At 37.4% G+C, this 12,555-nt stretch overlaps 1 protein-coding gene across 7 annotated transcripts in view; it reads left to right on the top strand.

The window, feature by feature from the left end:
• TBC1D15 (TBC1 domain family member 15) overlaps positions 1–12,555 on the top strand; it is an 83,179-nt gene that overhangs the window by 58,571 nt on the left and 12,053 nt on the right. For all 7 annotated transcript variants that reach the window (XM_033221253.1, XM_033221256.1, XM_033221255.1 and 4 more), the window contains one exon: positions 8,839–8,955. In XM_033221253.1, coding sequence (XP_033077144.1) covers positions 8,839–8,955 — 117 coding nt within the window. The remainder of the gene's footprint in view (positions 1–8,838; positions 8,956–12,555) is intronic.

The following is a 12,555-nucleotide window of genomic DNA, read 5'->3' as shown; positions in this document are numbered from 1 at the left end:
AGTATGAATTTCTAAAAAAGATTGTTTACCTGTATTTGCTTGTTGAATTAATTTCATTTTTTAAACCTTTATTTTCTTTTTTATTATGAAAATGTTTATTGTAGAAAATTTAGTCACTGTAGATGAGCAACAAGAGGTAAATATAAATTATTTTTGTTTCTGTCACCCAGAGATAATTATGGTTAATAGGCATTGGTTTATATCCCTTCAGAACTTCTTTAAATATATATATTTTTCATTTTTAAAATTAAATGACTCCAGATATAAAATTTAGTTAGTATTTGAAAATAGAATATTTACCTGGGGATAACTATTCTCTAAAACATAGAGATGCTTGATAGAATTTTATCATAAAAGCATTAGCTGCAATTCATAATCTCCATTTACAAATGAGAAACTGAAGCATGGAGAACATAAATGACTTGTCCAAGGTCACATGGTTTAAATAAGTGCAGAGCCCAGTTTAAGGTTCTTATTACATTGTGTAATTTTAGGATAGCATTGGATAGTACTGGAACTTAGTTTTGAAATTCCTTTATTGTATCTGGATTTGTGTATCTGTGGTTTCATAAAGAACGATAGAGGGATTTGTTACTGTTGTTAACGCCCTCTCATGAAAGAAATAATTTTTAAAATTTTATTTAGAAAGCCCAGCATAACAAGCTGATTTGGTACTGTTTGTGCACATAAAAACAACATCTTTTTGGCAGTGATACTTTTGATCCAAAAAGAATTTATTTTTCTGAAATGTAAATTATACCAGAATAAACTTTGTCCTTTCTCTGATTAAGGCAAAAGGTTGGGAGTCCTGAGTTTTGGAGTTATCTAAAGTTTCTAACTGAAGCTTCTTGCTGTTTTCAGTTTCAGTAGGAAAAACAATAATAGATTCTGGTGTTTTACTCCTGCTTGAGCATAAAGTATTTGAACTGGAAGGGAAGTTAGAGGTCAGCTAAACCTGTATTTTAAGCCTCTTCTTTCTGCATGCCATATCCTCTTCCCTTTATATCAAGCATCAGTGTTGATGTCTCTGATATTCTCAACCTTTCATGTCCTGTTCTCATCCTTTCCAGGAGACTGGTAGAAAAATTTAGATATTTAAAGTCCCCATAATGTAATTTTAATTGAGACATACTTTAGCCTACTTTGTTCATTTTTAGCAGATAAAATTGAAGCCCAGAAAGGTTAGTCAGTTGTCTTAAGCCATCTATCTGGTTAGTTTTATAGCTCAGACTCACTCATACTCAGATCTAATTTTTAAGTGGCCTTTCAGCTATACCATGCTTTCTGCCAGTAGAAGTGTATAAATAAGTTAGTTTTAAAGCATTCTTTTTCTATAATGCTTTTTCCCAAAAGTGTTTTGAGAATGATTATCAAAAGCTTTTTAGGTAGTATAAATTTACTTTTATTAAAAACAAAACTACGCAGTAAGCTTTAGGTCTTGCATACATGCCAATAAGCTGGATTTTACTTTAAGTGTGATGAGAATCTATTGGAACATTTTAAGGAAGAGTATTTTATTTATATTTTAAAATCATTTTTACTGCTTTGTGGAAATTCAATCAAAGTAAGAGTAGGAATAGGGAGACCAGTTAGTAGAAGGTAGAAGTCCAGGCAAGAAAATAGTAGTAGAGAAGGTAAAAAGAAGTAGGTGAGACTGGCCATGGTGGCTCACACCTGTAATCCCAGTATTTGGGAGGCGGAGGAGGGAGGATCACTTGAGCCTGGGGGGTTGAGGCCACAGTGAGTTGTGATTGTGCCACTACACTCCAGCCTGGGTGACAGAGACCCCTTCTCAAAAAAAAAAAAAAAAGTAGGTAGATTCAAGTTATATTTTGGTGATAGAGTTGGTAAGACTTTCTGATGTATTAAATATGGGATGTGAAGGGGAAAGAGAAATAAAAAATAGGACTCAGTTTCTGACTAGAAAACAGGCAGTTAGTGATACCCCTTACGGAGATGAGGAGAAATGGGGTGTGGTGAAATTGAATTAAGTGTTAAGGTATATATACCTTAAGGTGAAAAATACAAATTGAATGTCAAATAACTAGTTGAATAGTCTGGACTAGTCTGGCAGGAGATAGAAATTTGGGTATTATCAGTATAAATATCCATGGAAACAGATGTGCCACCTAGTGGAAAAAGAGACAGTTAAGAAGGCTGAGGAATCCCAGTTTTTAAAGCAGTGGTTTCTAACGTTGGCAACACATTAACTCATTTGTGTATTGGAACACTGAGCTTGTGGGAGTTATTTCTATCCTACTGCTCAAGGTCATCTCCAAGGTCTGATTTTTCACACACAGAAATTCGCAACCTCTGGCATAAGTGGGTTAAAATCACCAAGGGATCTTTCTGAAAACCAAATTGATTATTTCAAGCATTCATACACTCATTCATTCTTTCAATAAATGTTACTTAGTGCCTGTTATGTACTAGGCTGTCCTCTAGGCATTGGGGATTCATCAGTGCATGAAACAGGCAAAATTCTTGCCCTAAAGGAGTTTTCATTCTTGTGGAAGAACAGGGTGTAAACAAGTTAAGTAAGTGACATATGTGGTATGTTAGTGATACATACCAAATAGAAAAATAAGGCAAGGAATAGGGTTAGGATGTTTATGTGCAATGTTGCCATTTTAACATGGGCAAGCAGAGACAGCTTTTAGTGGGAAAGTGATATTTGAATAGAAATTTGAAAAATAGAGGGGGTTCTCTCACGACTCCTGTTCAGTATAGTATTGGAAGCCCTAGCCAGAGCAGTCAGGCAAGAGATAGAAATAATGGACATCCAGATGGGAAGAGAGGAAGAGCAACTGCTTGATGTAAAGGGAAGAGGATATGACATATGGATATTGCTAGGGTTTTTGTCTTTCAAGAGACAGATTCTTGCTTGTCACCCAGCCTGGAGTGCAGTGGCACAATCATAATTCACTGCAGCTTGGGCTCAAAGGATACTCCAGCCTCAGCCTCCCAAGTACCTGGGGCTATATGCACGCACCACCACACCTGGCTAATTTTTAAAGTTTTTTGTACACACAGGGTCTCACTATGTTTCCCAGGCTGGTCTCTAACTCCTGGCCTCAAGCAATTCTCCCATCTCAGTGTTACAAAGCATTGGGATTATAGACGTGAGCCACTGTGCCCAGCCAATATTGCTGTTTTTTTGTTTTTGTTTTTGTCTAAGATGGGAAAAACTGTGAGAGAAGAAAGTTTGGAAGGGAATATTTAGAATTCAGTTTTAGATTTTAATTCTGAGATGCCTATTGAATGTCCGTAAGTTAATATGTTGAGTTGAATGTGGATATATAGGGCAGGAATTCATGGGACTGGAGATAAATTTAGGGGTCATCAACATAGATAGTATGAGATTACATAAAACTATGAATTATGAAACTAGATTACTTCAACAAACTAGGCGTCAAAGGTACAAACCTCAAAATAATAAGAGCCATCTAGCAGAGACCCACAGCCAACATCATACTGAACAGGCAAAAGCTGGAAGCATTCCCCTTGAGAACCAGAACAAGACAAGGATACCCACTCTGACACTTCTATTCAGCATGGTATAGAATCAGGCAAGAGAAAGAAATAAAAGGCATCCAGATAGGAAGAGAGGAAGTCACCCTCTCTTCACAGGCAATATGACACTATACCTAGAAAACCCCATAGTCTCTGCCCAAAGGCTCCTAGATCTGATAAACAACTTCAGCAAAGTTTCAGTATACAAAATCGATGTACAAAAATCAGTAGCATTGGTATACACCAACAACGTCCAAGCCGAGAGCCAAATGAAGGATATGATCCCATTCACAGTAGGCACAGAAAGAATGAAATACCTAGAAATACAGCTAACCAGGGAGGTGAAAGAACTCTGCAATGAGAATTACAAAACACTGCTGAAAGGAATCAGAGATAACACAAACAAATAGAAAAACATTTCATACCATGGGTTGAAAGAATACTGTTTAAAATGGCCGTACTGCTCAAAGCTATTTATAGATTCAGTGCTATTCCTATCAAACTACCAATGACATTTTTCACAGAATTAGAAAAAAAATTTATATGCAACCAAAAAAGAGCCCAAATAGCCAAAGCAATCTTAATGCAAAATGAAGAAAGTTGGAGGCCATACTACCTGACTTCAAAGTATACTGCAAGGCTATAGTAATTAAACAGCATAGTCCTGGGACAAAAAACAAGACACATAAAGCAACAAAACATGTTAGAGAACCCAGAAATAAAGCCATATACCTACAGCCATCTGATCTTTGATAAAGCTGACAAAAACAAGCCACAGGGAAATGACTCCCTATTCAATAAATGTTGCTGGGATAACTGGCTAGCTATATGCAGAGGAATTAAACTGGACCCCTACCTTTCGCCATATACAAAAATCAGTCAAGATGGATTAAATACTTAAATGTAAAACCTGAAACTATAAAGACCCTAGAAGAAAATCTAGGCAATACCATTGAGGATATCGACCCAGGCAAAGACTTGAAGAAGACTGCCAAAGCAATTACAACCAAAACAGAAATTGACAAGTGGGACCTAATTAAACTAAAGAGCTTCTGTACAGCAAAAGAAACTATCAATCAACAGAGTAAATAGCCTACAGAATGGGAGAAAACATTTGCAAAGTGTGCATCTTTCGAAGGTCTAATACCCAGAATCTGTAAGGAACTCAAATCAACAAGCAGAAACAACTCCATTAAAAAATGGGCAGAGGACATGAGCAGACTTTTTTTTTTTTTTTTTTTTTTTTTGAGACAAAGAGTCTCCCTCTGTCGCTCAGGCTGGAGTGCAGCAGTGCAATCTCTGCTCACTGCAACCTCTGCCTCCCGGGTTCAAGCAGTTCTCTGCCTCAGCCTCCCCAGTAGCTGGGATTACAGGCGGCCGCCACAATGGTGGGCTAATTTTAGAATTTTTTTTTAGTAGAGACAGGGTTTTACCATCTTGGCCAGGCTGATCTTGAACTCCTGGCCTCGTGATCCACCTGCTTTGGCCTCCCAACGTGCTGGGATTACAGGCGTGAGCCACCGTGCCTGGCTGCAGACACGTCTTAAAAGAAGACGTACACACAGCCAACCAGCATATGGAAAAATGCTCAATATTACTAGTCATTGCAGCATACAATTCAAAACCACAATGAGATACCATCTCCTACTAGTCATAATGGCTGTCACTAAAAAGTCAAAAAATAACAGATGCTGGCAAGGTTGTAGAGAAAAGGGAATGCTAATACACTGCTGGTGGGAATGTAAATTAGTTCAGCCACTGTGGAAAGCAGTCTAGACATTTCCCAAAGAACTTAAAATAGAACTACCATTCGACCTAGCAATCCCATTACTGGTTATGTGTCCAGAGGGATGTAAATCATTATATCACAAAGGTAAATGCACATGTATGTTCATAGCGGCACTATTTGACAATAGCGAAGACATGAAATCAGCCTAGATGCCCATCAGTGGTGGACTGGGTAAAGAAAATGTACATAATGTACATATACAGCATAGAACGCTATGCAGTCATAATAAAGAGATCCTAGCCTTTGCAGCAATATACGTGGAACTGGAGGCCATAATCCTAAGTGAATTAATGCAGAAAACCAAATACCACATGTTCTCAGTACAAGTAGGAGGGAAACATTAAGTATACGTGGACACAAAAAAGGAAACAGTAGACACTGGGGCTGTTTGAGAGTGAAGGGTGGTAGGAGGGTGAGGATTGAAAAACTACCTGTTGGGTGTTATGCTCATTACCTGGGTGGCAAAGCTATCTGTCCACCAAACCCCCATGACACACTGGTTACCTATGTAGCAACCTTGCACATGTACCCCTTGAACCTAAAATAAAACTTGGAAGGAAAAAAAAATAGATTAAATTGCCAAGGGAGTAGTACAGTTATAAAAATAAAATCCCAAGAACTGAGCCCTGGGGCACTTTAGTTTATAAATAGGAAACATTAGAAGATAGCAGAAGAAACTAAGTAAAGAGCCACAGAGAAAGATAGAAAACATGAAAGTTTGATGTCCTAAAAGACAAGTGAAGAAAGTATTTCAAGAAAGGGTAATTGGGATGCCAAGTAAGATTATTTAAATTGACAGTTGCGTAAAGGAATAAGGAGGTCACTGGAGATTTTGATTAAAGAAGAATTTTGATGGATTGGTGCATGTGATAACCTGATTAGTGTGAATTGAAGAGAAACGGAAGAAGACAACTTGGAGACAATACATACAGCTCTTTCAAGGAGTTTTGCTGTAAGCAGATGTAGTTTCAGAAAGTGAGCTAGCAGTTAGAGGGAAAAGTAGGATTAAGAAAGATTTTAATGATGTTGAAAGAAATAAAGTTGAATACTATGGGAATGGTCCAGTAGAAAGGAAAAACTGGTAAAGCTGAAGAGGGAGGTAATTACTAGAGTAACTAGATAAGAATTACTAGAGTCCTTGGGTAGTCAATAGGGGATGGTTCTCATGCACAAGAAGAGGGATTGGTCTTTGCCACAGAGTTATGGAAACTCATTTATAGTGTTAGGAGAGCAGGGAGACTGTATCAGTTCAAACACGGTTGTGTGGTTAGAATAGTGGGAACCTGTGGAAGTTTTCTAAATAGTGTCATTTTCTCAGAAACAGGAAGCAGGGTGCTTATCTGAGTTAGGATGTGGGAGAAGATGAAGGCTTGAAGAGAAAGGAAGTATAAAATAATTGTATGAATAGAGAGTGAATGGACAAGGGAAATAGAGCAGGATTGCCAGACAGCATTCAGGATCCACTTGATGTTAGTGATGGTGAATATAAAATGGGGTCAGTCAGCGTGGTTGTGTTTTTCTTCAGCCTTTTTTTGGCTACATCACATTAGATGGAGAGTTAGATTTAATAAGAGCTTTTTGTTTTTAACTGAAGTACTCCTTTTCAGAAATGGGATTTCTAGAAATAATTATAAAATAACATTTTTATATATTACTTTTTATCCCTTTTCTGTTTTTCGCCTGGCTTGTCACTATTAAATATTTATACAAGAAGAAATACTGGTAGTTCATGAGAATACAAACAACTTTTTTTAACTATGTTTAAAAAACATATTAAGGCAGATACTCTGTACTGGCATTATGGTAATATAAATTATGCTTGAGTTAATAAAAATTATGAACTTTATCAACTGTGAAATGAGACAGAAGCAGTTTCACTTTTTTTTTTTTTTTTTTTTGAGGCAGGGTCTCACTGTGTCGCCCAGGCTGGAGTACAGTGGTGCCATCTCGGCTCCCTGCAGCCTCAACTTCCTGGGCTCAGGTGATTCTCCCACCTCAGCCTCCTGAGTAGCTGGTACCACAGGCAAGCATCACCATGCCTGGGTAATTTTTGTATTTTTTGTAGAGACAGGGTTTTACCATGTTGCCCAGGCTATTCTTGAATTCCTGGGCTTAAGCAGTCCTCCTGTTTTGGCCTCCCAAAGTGCTGGGATTATAGGCATGAGCCACTGTACTTGGCCCATTTTGACATTTTTAATTGTAATTTTATATAAATAGCATGAATGTTTTTGGTATTACTTTTGCTTATTTGTTTGAGAACTGTATCCACAATTCTGTGTGTATTTGCTTGCTTTTTAAAAATCAAATGTACATTTTAACAGAAAGCTAAAATATTTGAATAATTTTTTAAATGCCCTTACAGAATCTAATTAAGCTCACATCATATCCTGTTGTTAGATTCTACTCTATTGTATCTCCTTATCTTTTTTTTATTATTACTAGTTTTGAGACAGTATCACTCTGTGGCCCATGCTGGAGTGCAGTGGTGCGATCTTGGCTCACTGCAGCCTCCGCCTCCTGGGTTCAAGCCATTCTCGTGCCTCAGCCTTCTGAGTAGCTGAGATTACAGGTGCACGCCAGCATACCCGGCTAATTTTTGTATTTTTGGTAGAGACAGGGTTTCGCCATGTTGGCCAGGCTGATCTTGAACTCCTCACCTCAGGTGATCCACCTGTCTCGGCATCCCAAAGTGCTGGGATTACAGGCGTGAGCCACCACACCTGACCTCCTCATCTCTTTGTAAAGAGTTTTGAGAAAGTTTTCAGGTTACTCAGTTTAATTGGGGGGAGGCAGTTATCACTTTTAAACAATTCTACAGCAGTTTGTTTAAGTTACTTCTTCCTAATTTACTGAGATTCAAGTTTGGAGAATTCCTTGTAAAGTCTCTCACATCATGATGCACTTAGGCATCAGTGTTTGTGAATTGAATTGTCAATACAACTTTGGACACACTCATGATGATGTTTCCAAATCTGTTTCTCACGAAGTCATTTCCAACTTTAATAATATCTAAATTGTGTAGATATGAAAATAAGGAAATAATTTGTCCTAAAGATGATTGAGACATGACAAAGAATTTGATGATACTTATAATAAATGCAGTAATTGTGAATGAAACATCTCTTTGATTATGCTTGATTAGGTGGTAGCTTTTTAAAATTAATTTTCAAGTACTAGTATCTGTGACATGCATTAATGACTGACATTTTTGTTGCTAATGCAGATTATTACTTAGTGTTGCTTTTAATTCATTGAAAATGTTTTCCACTATGCAGTTGAAAGGTTTCTATGTTTAGATAAAAATTGAAAAATATTTTCAGTCCTCTGCTTATGAGGAGGACTGATTCTTGAGAAAATTCTGAAATGTTACTTTATTGCATATTTGAAATAGAATTTGATGAATTTTTTCTTCATTAAGTAAAGCTTGGTGAGTGAAATTAATAGCAAGAAAAATGACTCTGTATTTGTAAGATGTGAGCTTTATAAGAGTCTGTTTTTTGGAAGCTTTTCAAATATGTGATGATTTTCCTCTTCAGAAAAAGATGTTAACAGAACAGATCGAACAAACAAGTTTTATGAAGGCCAAGATAATCCAGGGTTGATTTTGCTTCACGACATTTTGATGACCTACTGTATGTATGATTTTGATTTAGGTAAGTTCTCCTCTAAAGTCCTAATTTTAATAGATGTAAATATATTTACTTTAGAATTTACAGTTTTAATCCAGTTAGATATGGCTAATAGCTTCATAGGCCTAGTTTTAAGACAATTTGTTCTCCAGGGGATTGGAAACTTAGAAGGCTATGGTTCTTAACCAAGGAGCCCTGGGTTGCCGCAGCAGACTACTGGAGCACCATGGGATATTTAAAAATTTTAAGGGAATTATAGAGACATCTATAGGACACCACTCTAACTACTAGCTGAAATAGCTAAAGGTTTTAACATTAGATCATTACATTCTTTTTGATGAAGTTATGTCTTTGCAAAGCTGGGTGTTTGGCCTTGCTGTGATAAGTAACTACTATGTAAAAATAAATGATGAAAATAAATGAGGATGGTGATAGCCAGTTGAATTTCAAGGTTTGAGAAGTATTGTAGTGCTCAGTAGGTGGTAAGCTCATAGGACATGAATACTTACTCAATTGTTCTGACCTAACAGCTTAGTAAATGGAGTTGTTACTTCTTTGAGACTTAGGAGTGCCTTGGGAAAAATTGCCGAGATACTAAGGATGATAACCATGAACTGAGAAAGTTTGCAAACCATTGTTTGATATGCTTTTCCCATTGCAAAGAAAAATACTGATAGGATATCTTAGATAAGCAGTGCAAAAATTTTGTAGGGCATATAGAACTTACTCTTTTTTTGGTAAATCTCTTTACCAGAAATTTGTTGTAAGAACTGATGCCGGGGCCGGGTGCGGAGGCTCATGCCTATAATCCCAGCACTTTGGGAGGTCAAGGCAGATGGATCACCTGAGGTCAGGAGTTCAAGACCAGCCTGGCCAACATGGTGAAACCCCATCTCTACTAAAAATACAAAAGTTAACTGGGCTGGGTGGCACACGCCTGTAATTCTAGCTACTCGGGAGGCTGCGTCAGGAGAATTGCTTGAACCTGGGAGGTGGAGGTTGCAGTGAGACGAGATCATGCTGCATTACACTCCAGCCTGGGTGACAGAGCGAGACTCTGTTTCATGAAAAAAAAAAAAAAGAGAACTGATGGTGGAAGTAGAAGTGTGAAATTACCTGGGGAAGGGACTCTAAGGGGTGGAAAACTGAAGGATTATTTTAAGGGGCAGGAAACTTAAGATGTTTATTTAAAGGACCAACAGCTTATCTAACCATCAACCTTTGAATAAGTATAAATACTAGAAATGTTTGAGATACCTGCTATGTGAGTGACTTCTAGCTAAAGGATAGTGGAAATAGATGTTTTCTAGATTAGTAATGTTTGAGACATCCTTTAGAGAAGGTGGTTGGATACTTAGCACATTAAAACCAAATGAACCTTGAATTACGAGCACGTTTTCTTCACTGTTATATCTGTGTAAATTTCTCTTGGTTTCCTATATGTAAGTTAGGGGAAGATATAATCTCTGTTTTGATCTTGAGGTATCAGCCTCTTTGGTGACAGTAAGTCAAAAGTTGCAGTTTTCTTGAAAATGTAAAATGTAGTCAGTCCTGTCTATGACACCTATAATGAACTTCAAGTTGAATTGTTGCAAGAATATTAGTAGAGTGCTTTTCAGGTTACACAGTGCTTTCATACTTGATTTGATTTTTCATTCTCATAGCAGCCTTTTGAAAAAGTGGGGAAATAATTCTCACTTTATGAGTAAGGTTATTTTGATTTAGAGTGTGACTTATGGTCATACAAGTAAATAATTGGTCTGGGAGTAGAGACCCAGGTCTTTATTGCAGGCTGGGATTCTTACCTCTACACCCTCAGCACTTCAACCCCTTGCCGTTTATTTTAGTTTCAGTTACCACTGTAAGGAATAGGACCATTCTCCTTCGGAACAGAAGGCATTGCTCCGTTCTCTCAGATGGTAATTTTGAGATAGGAACTCATACGTATTCTGTAGCGGGAGTTCCTGAATGCTTGATTTTCTCAGGGCATTGTCCCAAACCAGCTAACTGGATAACTTACCCTCTCGATTTGTTTATACTCATGTCACATTCTTTCTATATAGACATTTCAGTTACCTGAAACATAGTCAAGCTTCCTGCAGATAACTGGCCTTAGTGAAGCCAAGATACTTTTTATAAAAGCAATAGACAACATTTCTTACTCTTTACTCATAGCAGAGCAACCTGGACTGTAAATTTACTCTGTCTTGTAGGTGATTTCATTATGTGGAGTTTGGCTTCTTAACCCATAGGTGAGGTATAGGTGTATTTGCATTGAATACAGTCTCAGTAGGGAGGAATGAGACAAAAATTACCAAAAGCAGACAAAAGAACTTAAGGCAGGGTGACTTTGAGTTAGTGAGTGCAGATACTACAGGAAGTTTCTGTGGGTGGTATCATTACTGGGTATGTAATGATGATACTGAATAATCAATGAAAGGTTAGAGTGTGTCATGTTTTTTAAGAATGATTTCTTTTTTTTTTTTTTTTTTTTTTGAGACGGAGTCTTGCTCTGTCGCCCAGGCTGGAGTGCAGTGGCCGGATCTCAGCTCACTGCAAGCTCCACCTCCGGGGTTTACGCCATTCTCCTGCCTCAGCCTCCCGAGTAGCTGGGACTACAGGCGCCCGCCACCTCGCCCGGCTAGTTTTTTGTATTTTTTTTAGTAGAGACGGGGTTTCACCGTGTTAGCCAGGATGGTCTCGACCTCCTGACCTCGTGATCCGCCCGTCTCGGCCTCCCAAAGTGCTGGGATTACAGGCTTGAGCCACCGCGCCCGGCCAAGAATGATTTCTGATCCTCAAGATTTTTGTTTTTTAATTTGATGCTCTAAAGGATAAGCTTCAGTAACCTGGAAATTTGAACTATATGTAGTTTAAATTTTCCTTTTTGGTGTAAGCAAGTGTACACTAGGATGATAAGATGTTCATTTCTCACCTCTCTCCCACCCCCTTCCTGCACTGAAACAAATTTGCTATGGAAGTGATTTTAGGGAAGTACTTTAGAAATTGTACTGGTGCTGATTAAGATGTGCATCATTCAGCAGTAGTGAGGAATCTGAGTATCACTAAATGCCAATTTAAACATCTTTAATCTTTCTTTAATTAAAAGGAATTTGTACATTAATTCTATCCCCCATAACCCATGAGATACCCCAAAGAACATCATGTATAAAATAAAATAGATTAAAGGCAACCAGAACATGAAGATTAATTTGACAACTTGCTTCAGCTAAGACTTAACAAAAGACATATGGTAGTGATTCCATATGGAAACTGAAGACTTAAAGGATTAAATTGGCTTCTTAGGAATTTTTATTCATTATAACTTAATAATAAAGCACTTTTTTAAGAGGGGAAAGGTGCTTTGTAAATCTTTTGAATAGCACACTTTGAAATATTTCTGATGTAGATCGTACACAGTCAGACTCAGTACTCTTGCACTTTGTTGAATTCAGATTAGATTTCCTTCATGCTTTAATTGGTTTAACCTTTATTATTTGTCATTGATTTCACTATGTCAGGTAGGAAAGTTCTGATGATAACAATTTAGTCTTCCATCTATCTTATTCTTTTTTTAAAAAGTGTACATTATTTTAGAAACCATCTGTATAAATTCGTAGAAAT

Source organism: Trachypithecus francoisi, unplaced genomic scaffold, assembly GCF_009764315.1.
Source record: "Trachypithecus francoisi isolate TF-2019V2 unplaced genomic scaffold, Tfra_2.0 Lachesis_group11, whole genome shotgun sequence".
NCBI classification, from domain to species: Eukaryota; Metazoa; Chordata; class Mammalia; order Primates; family Cercopithecidae; genus Trachypithecus; species Trachypithecus francoisi.
The sequence above is the reverse complement of the archived record's forward strand: the minus strand, read 5'-3'. Positions and strand labels throughout refer to the sequence as shown.